This window comes from Condylura cristata, unplaced genomic scaffold (genome assembly GCF_000260355.1).
Source record: "Condylura cristata isolate star-nosed mole 26May11 unplaced genomic scaffold, ConCri1.0 scaffold00010, whole genome shotgun sequence".
In the NCBI taxonomy this organism is placed as follows: domain Eukaryota; kingdom Metazoa; phylum Chordata; class Mammalia; order Eulipotyphla; family Talpidae; genus Condylura; species Condylura cristata.
This window is the reverse complement of record NW_004567111.1, coordinates 39,126,406-39,136,694: the sequence shown is the minus strand read 5'-3', so window position 1 is coordinate 39,136,694 and position 10,289 is coordinate 39,126,406. Positions and strand designations below refer to the sequence as shown.

Sequence of the window (10,289 nt, the reverse complement as noted above, 5' to 3'; positions counted from 1 at the left end):
TTGGACCTAAGGTTTTTTTAATCAAGCTAGGTAAGGAGGCATTTAGTCTTCTTAGTAGAAGAGAATAATAAGAAAACTTAAGGAACATCAAGATATTGAAATATTATTTAATTAAAATCGGATTTTGAAGTTAACGTCTTCTAATTGTCCTACCAGTTTTTAAACAGATTACATATTTGATTTAAAGTTTGGCTATTTTGTCCTTTATGTCTTTTTGAGACGTATTCTGGACATCTTTGGATAATCTATTTTCTGTCTTTAAAAATCAGGCTGCCATTTGTCGATGTAGTCAACCACTGTCAGGATTCAGTGCCAGATGCCTGGAGGATGAACATTTGCTTCAAGCCATTAGTAAAGCCAACCCAGTGAATCGCTATGTGTATGTTGTGGATACCAGACCCAAAGTATGTGTCTTGAAAACAGGATAGTCTTTGTTACTTAATTTTGGGAGTTGATCAAGCCATCCATGTTTAAAATATCTAAATTCTAGTTTGTCTTAACACTGTCTAATGATGGCAAAGGAATTCAATGCCTTAAAAGTTACCAGTGTTGGAAACAAAATTCCCAATAACCCAGATGGTGATTTCTTACATCTTTTGATACATATATGTAATAGACATTTAGGGAAACTGATTTTATACTGAGAACTCAGTTATGTTTAACTTATGTTGAAAGAATACTAAATAATGTGTGCTGTAAAAATTAAAAAATTTTACTTCCATTTTTGGTAGAATATTTAATTGGTAAAACACTGTTAAAATAATGCATCTTAATGTGAAATACTCATAACATTAAGGAAAACAGTTTAACTTAGGAAACATGAATCTAGAGCATTAACAGTGAATAGGAAATAGTTGCTCTGTTAGCTTTCTTTAATGTAAGGTTAAATTTTTATCAAAAGAACAAATGTCAAAATCTTCCCTGCCCCCCCTTTTTTACAAACACACTTAAATAGCCAGTTTATATAGGATCCTGAAACTAAAGTAATTAAATCCTCAAAGGTAATAGCTAACATTACTTTTAATTTTTATTATAGCATCGTATGCAGAGCTGGTGGGCTTCACAAAAGGACATTGGCAGAATTATAGTGAGGATTTCTTCAAAAATCTGGAATGATGAGAAAATAAGAGAAAGCGATGAGAAAAAGCGAGTGAGCTATAAAGAACACAATTTTAGGGAGCTTTGTTGAAAGGAATAGTAGCTGTTTTAGAAGTAATTCTCATCATTGTGTAGTTTCAAAAAAGATATGTAAAAAACAAGATTAATTTCAGTAAATTCAGAAGTATGCAAAGGTAGAATTTAATAATTTGAAAATTTGTTAAAGAGAAAATACTTTCTTAGAATTCAAGAATATTGGTGATATCTTTTGTAAAGAATTTTTTTTAACTTGTGTAGTCTGGGTAGATTAATGCCAGAACTATTTTTAGATAAATCCTGATAAAAAATGGTGATTATAAGATAGGACTTTCTAGATAGGTGGTCTGAGGAAGATTTGTTTCTCTGGAACTATTATCTTTTATTTGTATTAATGACTTCTAAACAAAAATTGAATTGTATCCTGATTGCTTTACTAGTTAAATAGTAATAATACAGAATAATATTTTAAATTTCTCTTTCTTTAGTCAACATCAGTACTGAACAACCACTGAATTAGTAAATAAAATTTAACTATACTGGTTATCAACATTAACCCCAGTCGATTAAATGAATGCACTTAGCTTCTAAATTTGGTTCTGTTTCATTCAAATTCATAAGAATATTTAAGTAAATTGTAATGAAGCATTATATGAGATCCAAGTCTGAAAGAATCAAACATGAAATCCTAATTGAACCTCTGGTGGCATTTGATCTGATAACTGAAGGCCTCAAGTCTAAAGGCAATTTGTTTTACTACTAAAGAAAAGTTTGTTTTGGGTCCAATGCTAGGAGATCTATCAGGCTTGTGGTTTATGTGAGGTATTATATACTGTATGGATCTCCATTAGCCTCTAATATGGAGGACCTCAGATGATCTGACTCATTTCAGATCTGTGACTTTCTGAATGATCAAGTGCTCTAGGCTTGTTCTGAAGTCAATCTGTAGATTGATTCTATAAAAGAAAGACTCCACAGCTCTGCTCAGCTCCAAATCATTTAAGATTTAGGAAACCTTTTTTTAATTTTGAAAAATTATAAATTTTGAAATATGGAAAACTGATGAAAAACAAGAACAAATTATTTCTTGGAAACTCATATATATTTATGTTGCTTTTTATAGTATCCTTCTTTACTATTAATGCATGTGCCATTTTTATATAAAGAATAGTACCATATTCAGTTTTAATGAGTGCCTTTAAGTTCTCCTTAAGCTAAAATATGGCTTATTTAATGTTTTCACATTTTGGTAAAAACTAAGTTGAAAGAAAGATAAAAAAATATTTTGTCACTAAGCTTCTAAAATTTTAAATTTTAGCTGAATGCAATGGCCAACCGGGCAGCTGGAAAAGGTTATGAAAATGAAGACAACTATTCTAACATTAGATTTCAGTTTGTTGGAATTGAAAATATTCATGTAATGAGGTCCAGCCTTCAGAAATTACTGGAAGGTATGATTATTCAAAAAGCTTTGTCCAAAAGAAATCTAATCACATTATGAAATTTAAAATTGTAGAATTTTGTACTTTCTAGTAATATTTTAAAAAGTAATAGTTGAAATTCATTTTAAAAATATACTTTCTTAACTTGAAGTTAAGAAAGTTTAACATGTAATCAATATAAATAATTATTCATGAGATATTTTACATCTTTCCTGTAAGTCTTAAGAACTGAATGTGGATTTTTAGTGCATTCAGCATATCTCAGTTTAGACTAGCCACATTGCAGGTGTCCCATAACCATAATTGGGTAGTGGCCACTGTAATGGATGGTTTGGTTCTAATGATTTTTAAAAAAACAATTGCTATTTTTAGACATTCTTGGTAGTGAAGATTAATATGTGATCATAATATTCTACTTAAACATTAAGGTATCTTTCCAGTCACAGTGTGGAATATCAAATCAAAATATCACTCTTTTTAAATAAATCCTTCTAATACAAATTATTTTTATAAAGAGATTGTGGTTTTTTTAAATACAGGAAATGATAGAAAAATGTACCCCCAAATCTTTATTGAGCTTCATAATATCTTTCTATTTATAGTTTTCCCTGTTGTTCTCTTCTCCTCATATGCAGTTCACTCATCTAGAGATAACAAAACAGGAGACTGGTGCCATTCTAATGAAATTTTTTTTTCTCCCTTTTTTAGTCAGTGGCACCAAGGGTCTTTCTGTCAATGAATTCTACTCTGGCTTGGAGAACTCAGGATGGCTTCGTCATATCAAAGCTGTGATGGATGCTGCAATCTTTTTAGCCAGAGTAACTGTCTTTGTTTTTTGGGTTTTCGGGTTTTTGAAGATTGGGAAGAAATGCATTTATTCTGCTGGGTGCTGGAATCTTTTCCAGCTAGATAAAATTCTTTATGCTTTACCTCTTAATGAGGTAATTTGAACTTTAACAATATCATGTAGCACTTAATTTGAACTTTAACAGTATCAAGTAGCACTTAATATGGGGACTGAAAAAAGAAATTCCCAGCCCTCCCTGGTGGCGCAGCGGGTTAAAGCACTACACTGAGAGGCTAAAGCCACTTCTGCATGAGGTTCGATTCCCGCCTGCCCCGGAGGTGACCACAGGGCGTGGCAGACCTCTCCTGACCCGCCCGCTGCTCCCCTCAGCAGTGTACTTCGTCGATCTGCCTGTTCTGTTCCCCACTTTGTCTCTGGTGAAGCCTTTCACCGTCCCTGAGCCCCTGGCCTGTACCCCAGTTCTGTATGTACAGATAAAATAAATCTTAAAAAAAAAAAAAATAAGAAATTCCCAAACCATTTGAAACATTGTTTTGTGTTTGGTTTTGCTTTAAATTTATATGGTGTTTTGTCTCCTTTTTTTTTTTTAGAAATTCTAATTGTTATCAGAGTTCTTTATACTTTAATGATTACTAGCATGATATTTGAATACATGAAACTTATCGATTACCTAAAATGTGTCCTGAGAGAGTCTAAGTTGTGTGATCTTTCTTTTCAGGCAATAATGGTTGAAAGTGCAAGTGTATTGGTACATTGCTCTGATGGGTGGGATAGGACTTCCCAGGTTTGTTCTCTTGGCTCTCTCTTACTGGATTCCTACTACAGAACGATCAAAGGATTCATGGTAAGGATTTACTAGGCTAGACCAGTGCTTCTCAAGTAGGGTGATTTTAGCCTTCTAAGGGATATTTGATATCAGAAGATATTTCTGATTGTTACCACTAAAAGAAAGGCTGTGGCTGACATGTAGCTGACAGATGCCCGAGATGCTAGACATTTTGTAATACACAGAACCGTCCTTCAGCATAGAATGATCTGGACATATGTTAGTAACACTAAGGTTGAAGGGCCCTGAGTTATACTGATTTCTCTCCTGATACTTCTTTGACAAAAATTTTAGACTTTAAGTTTTTTTCCTTAAAATATTACAATACTTATAATTTCTCATTTATGTAACAGATATAGCTAAGGTGGTAAAATAAGTCACAAATAAGAGTACTAAAAAAATGCATTCAAGAAGAAACTTGCTATATACAACTTCATTTGTTAATTATAATTACTTGTTAGAAGCATGTTTTATATCTGAAAATTAAATTTCTAGTTGAACTGATTTTCAGCCTTTGTAACTAAACCCCTGGTCTGTCTGTTTTGTTGTTTTTATTTTACATATGATCAGATTTACTCATATTTTCAAATTTTATATATATATTTGACTCGTGTCAAGCAAGTTAATGAAGAGATGGTACAAAGTTTTCATTAATTTAGAAGTATTGATTATAATGACAGCTTAAAGCAAGGGAAGGCTTAATATCAACAGGTTCCTTTCCGTACCATTACTCTGTGGTGCTAACATGCTGAATCTGGAGCAGCCAAACAGAAGTTCACATTTAGTGTTTAATTGTTTGCTAGATCTCCAATGAACTGTTGTAATACATAGTAGAGACAGTGTCAGAGCTTCCCAGGTAATGGAACACTGTGAACAAAACATAGCTTCTAGGTGACTGCAGGGTGGAGTCAGAGTTAGTGTTAATGTTACGAACTTGAGAGCAGAGAAATATAGTGAGGTTAAGGGTTTGAGGAACAGAAAGACTGGAGTTTGGGCTTTGCCTTTTTTGGGTAGAAGAGCCATTAAGGGAGATTATTTAGAGAAACATTTTGCAACTTGCTTAGATGAAAAAAGATAGTTTCATGTCTTGAAAACTAAAGATATGGGAATGGAGGTTAGGAGACCAGCATACAAACTGTTATGATAACTCTGGAGAGGAAAAAAAGTGTCAGGATTAAGTCAGGACCACAGAAACGGAGGGGAGGAGATCAGTCCCAAGCAATGTTAAAAAAGTAGAGTCAATAGGAATTGCTAATGGGCTGTGGATGTGGAATAAAAGAAAGGCATTTCCAAGATTTCCAGGCTCCAGACTCACATGCCAATATGCTATTTTTCTGCTCTTCTGAAGTAAGCACAGGATTACATCTAGTGGGAAAGATACTGAGTTCAGTTTTAAGTGCTGGTATCTAGAGAATGGAAGAGGGCCTATAATAAAATCTGAGTTCGAATGTGAAGAGCAGTTGCCTAGGTCTGCAGGTATGGAAGCAACAAATTTAGGATTTGAGGCCATGGAATGTAACTTCAGATTGCATCTTTGCTTGATTATATGGCCTTCTGGAAAAGTAAGATCTAAAACAAAGTCAGAGAAACTAAAAGTGACAGTTTTAACATTGTACAAAAAATGTACTTGGTGATTATTATAATGATGCTATAAATATTCAATACTGAGCAGATATGTTTAGATTATTCTTAAAAAAAAAAAACCCTATTTAGTGGAGTTGTGACAGAAAACAGATAAAAGAAAGACCCAGGAGATTCAATGTCAACATTTGAATTTGAATGTAAATGTTTCATTGGTCGTTATCATTTTTAAATCTCTATCATTTTCAACACCCACACTAGTCTTCCATCCAAAGTTAACCACTGTTAACATATTGTTTTATATTTTCCTAGATTTTTCTATGCACATATTTTCATCATATATACATAATGTAAGTGCAGTAGTGCTTTGTAATAATGCATACTTTTCACTTAAAATGTAGTAAGTGCAACTGAAATAGTCATAGACTGTACTTCCTTTTATGTATTATTTCATGGCTTTAACCCCACCTCTAGTCTCCCAGGGTTTTTCTTATAATTAAAAATGTTTTGTTGTTTTGCTTTCAGCCATATCATTAAAGTATAAGTGATTGTTTTTAAGATAATAAGATTTTGTCCACTCTAAACAACAACAAATTGAAAGATTTTATACTTTTTGTCATTAAGGTTTTAATAGAAAAGGACTGGATTTCCTTTGGACATAAGTTTTCAGATAGGTGAGTCACAGTTATATGCTGTAAAATCCATAAACAAGCTTGGAGTGTTGCATTTCTCTTCCTGAGCTTGCGTGTATGAGTTAAGTGAGCGTGCTAGGGTTTTTGTATGAAGATTGATTTAATTTTTGCTGCCATTTTAATTTTTTTTACCTGCGTTAATTGTCATGGCTACTTACTACCTTTTTTGTCTGTATGTTGTAGAAGAAGGTAACAAACCCTTTAAAATTGCAGTTGAAAACTCATCAACATCAATTGTTTTAATAAAAGCAGTATAGTATTTTGGTGATAGCCTACAATAATGTTTTAGGATGTTTTGTGTGCATATATTTAATTTTAGCAATAACTGAACAATGAGCTTTTAGAGGCAACTTTAAAAGCTTGTACTTTCTGGGGTCTTAGGTGTGGCCATTTGGATGGTGATGCAAAGGAAGTCTCACCGGTGTTTACTCAGTTCTTGGAATGTGTGTGGCATTTGACAGAACAGTTTCCACAGGCCTTTGAATTCAATGAAGCATTTCTTCTTCAGATCCATGAACATATTCATTCATGTCAATTTGGAAACTTCCTTGGAAATTGTCAGAAGGAAAGAGAAGAACTCAAGTAAGATAATTTGATTAAAATGGGCTCTCTTTTTTTCCTACTAGCTGAGGGAAGTCTAACATAGATCCTTGAACTTCATAAAATATCTTGACATAAAATAGTCCTGAATTTTATCGTGAAGATTTTGTTGTTTGTATTTCTGAAACTAAATACCTTCATCCCTCATATATAGTAAAAATACATTTACATATAAAAATACATTTAAAACACTAGAAGTGTAGCCTGCATATAAAAAAAAATACATATAGCATCAATTAAAGGCCAATAAATCTCCAGAATGAGGAGCATTACCAACATTCTAGAATTCTCCTTTCCATCCTGACTTTACCTTTGTAACAGAAATATCTTTACACAATTCCATCCTCTGGAAAGTATTCATCATTAAGTTTTAAAATCTGGTAAAAGATTTAAGTATTGATTTAAAGTATGATGAAACTTTACAGTTCTCACATTTCTAAACGGGTATTTCTTTAGGATGAATAAATCTACCTCTGTTGGCTGCACTGTGTCTGTCCTTGAATAGGGTCCCATACTTGTTCCTCCCTAATCTGGCTTTGGAGGTAGCAATTTCTGGCTGAATACTAATGCAAGGGAAATGTTAGGTAAGGCTTTGAGGTATATACCCATGCCTGGGATTCACAGTTTCCCAAAGAGTCCATAAAAAGCAGTTATAGATTCTTGAATGTTTAGTTACATACTAGAGAAGCTAAATCTGTTAGTAATCTATTACTCCCAACAAAGTTGATGGCAGAACTGAGATCATGTGGAAGATTCTAAGATGTGCAAAGGGAGTGAAGAGTTGAAAGAGATGAACAAATCAAAAACATTAAGACTTCAACTCTGTGCTATATAATTTTCAGCTTATCATAATTTGGAGTAGATGACTCTTGGAACTAAAGCTGTTTTAGGAAGAACTATCCTCAACTAGTTCTAAACATGCTCATAAATGAGAAAGTGATAATAAAAGAGATTATTCTATTTTATTCTCTAAGAATATACTTATGTGTCATTTTAGGGGTTATAAAAAAAGGTAGCAGATTCTCCACCCCCCCATTCCTATTTATTTTATGCATATTTGGTAAGTATATCTAAAATTATTTGATTTTTTACTCACCTATTTATTCTGATTTGCAATACAATTGGTAATTTTTACTATTGTGAGATATGATTTTTTTCTTAATATCTTGTTCCATATACTCATCAAATACTCCGTAAGTATATTTGATGATTTGAAATAGGTGTAACAGGAAGCAAGTTTATAAAATTTTGGAGGTAAAAAGGAATCTTTTGGGCCTCCCTGGTGGCCTAGGAGTTAAGTCTCAGCACTATCCCTCTGACAATCCATCTTGGTAGCCAGAGTTCAATCCTCACCCAAGGAACTAACCCATATGGCACAGCAGATCTCTCTGTTTCACTGGCTGCTCCCTTAGCAGGGTCTTTCAGTAAATCTGTCTGTCCTGCTCCCGACTCTGTCTCTGGTGAATCTTCTCATCCCTGTGTTTTCAACATAAAATAAATAAAAATCTTTTAAAAAATGAAAGGAATCTCTTAAAGTGCATGGTTATGAAAGAAGTTGGTAAACTTGTATGTATTCAAGGGATATGGTTTTATTTATTACCTGATTGTGCGTGGAAAATGTGAAAAGCGAATACAGAATTCAGAGACGAGGGGTTTGAGACTTTAAATAGGAAGAAAAACTAAAACTTTCCCCCGATTTATAAAAATTAGTGTTAACATCTATAACAAAGATCCTTGCTTTTCATCACATTAAGGTTAAAGGAGAAGACTCACTCTGTGTGGCCATTTCTTTTGGATGATCAAAAGAAGTACTTAAATCCTCTCTACAGCTCTAAATCTCAGAAATTTGCGGTTTTGGAACCAAACACAGTATCTTTCAATTTCAAGTAAGTTAGCATCATTCACATACTATATTAACTTGATTTTTCTCAAACACATTTTATTGAAACTTCATTTTTGTCATAAAGGTTTTGGAGGAACATGTACCACCAATTTGATCGAACACTGCATCCTAGACAGTCGGTATTTAATATAATTATGAATATGAATGAGCAAAACAAGCAGTTAGAGGAAGATATTAAAGACTTAGAATCTGTAAGTATTCTAATGTAGCTAATATAATTTATTTGAAATATTACATCAGTTTGTTTCCTTTCTTGTATTATATGCGTAAATCAGTGTATATAGGAAACTCCTAAGTACACGATTGTTTCAAAATCAGATCTCCTCTACCTGAGGTTTATTTGAAATAGCTTTCTGTATTTTAAAATTTATTGAAATATTTTAACTGTTTTGAAAAGTATCGATATAAATCCATTAAATATTGTGGGCATCTGCTACCTAGTTTTGTGAGATTTTAGCATTCACCTTATTTGCCTGAGAATTTTCATTTTAAGAAAGCATTATAAATGTACTTGAAGACTGTACTCCTTACACCTTCCCCATCTACTTTTAATGTGCCTTATCATTCCTGTGCATATTTTTATATTTGTATTACATATATTTACCTCTGTAATTTATAATGTTTTAATATATATTTGTCCAGTACTATGTAAATATATACTATGTTTATTATTTGAAAAAGTATAAAAGAATGTACATTTTAAGAAGCAGCAAATAATACAAATGCCCATGCATCCTTACTCACTTAAGAGATGCATGTTTTAAAGCTATGTCAGGATTGTCATACTGACACCCTCCATTTTGCTCAACACTGTTTTGAAATGTATGGATAATTGATGCATGTAGTTTTAATTTATCAATGTTTGAGAAACTATTGCCTAATAGTCTCTTATATGAATGAGTTTATCACAGTCTATCCCTTCAGCTGCTACCGAATATTTAAAATGTTTTCAGTTTTGGATTTCCATGAACAAGTAAACTGAATGACTTGGTTTTTCTTTTCTGTAAATGGCCTGTTCAAATCTTTGCTCATTTTACTGTTGGCAGAACATTTTTAAAATTTGTAAGAATTCTTTATATACAAGACACTAATTCTTTGTTAATTAGATGTAGTAGAAACAGCCTTGTCTATTTTTGCCTCTCCCACTTTACTCACGCTAAGTTTTGTATAGATGTTTGAATTGTAATACAGTCACATTGATCATGCTGTGTTTTGTGCCTCTTTGTGTATCTTGCTTAAGAAAGCCTTTTCCACTCTGAGATTGTCCTATAATCTTTTCTTTGTCTTTATATATATATATATA

General features: G+C 32.7%; 1 protein-coding gene across 2 annotated transcripts in view; it reads left to right on the top strand.

Moving 5' to 3' along the window:
• Nucleotides 1–10,289, top strand: part of MTMR6 (myotubularin related protein 6) — a 28,601-nt gene that overhangs the window by 15,736 nt on the left and 2,576 nt on the right. The window contains exons 6-14 of one of the 2 annotated variants that reach the window (XM_012723332.1): nucleotides 270–404; nucleotides 1,037–1,150; nucleotides 2,453–2,585; nucleotides 3,285–3,394; nucleotides 4,103–4,228; nucleotides 6,416–6,465; nucleotides 6,865–7,065; nucleotides 8,838–8,969; nucleotides 9,051–9,177. In XM_012723332.1, the coding sequence (XP_012578786.1) occupies nucleotides 270–404; nucleotides 1,037–1,150; nucleotides 2,453–2,585; nucleotides 3,285–3,394; nucleotides 4,103–4,228; nucleotides 6,416–6,465; nucleotides 6,865–7,065; nucleotides 8,838–8,969; nucleotides 9,051–9,177 (1,128 nt within the window). The remainder of the gene's footprint in view (nucleotides 1–269; nucleotides 405–1,036; nucleotides 1,151–2,452; nucleotides 2,586–3,284; nucleotides 3,395–4,102; nucleotides 4,229–6,415; nucleotides 6,466–6,864; nucleotides 7,066–8,837; nucleotides 8,970–9,050; nucleotides 9,178–10,289) is intronic. The other variant, XM_012723333.1, reaches the window with a different exon arrangement.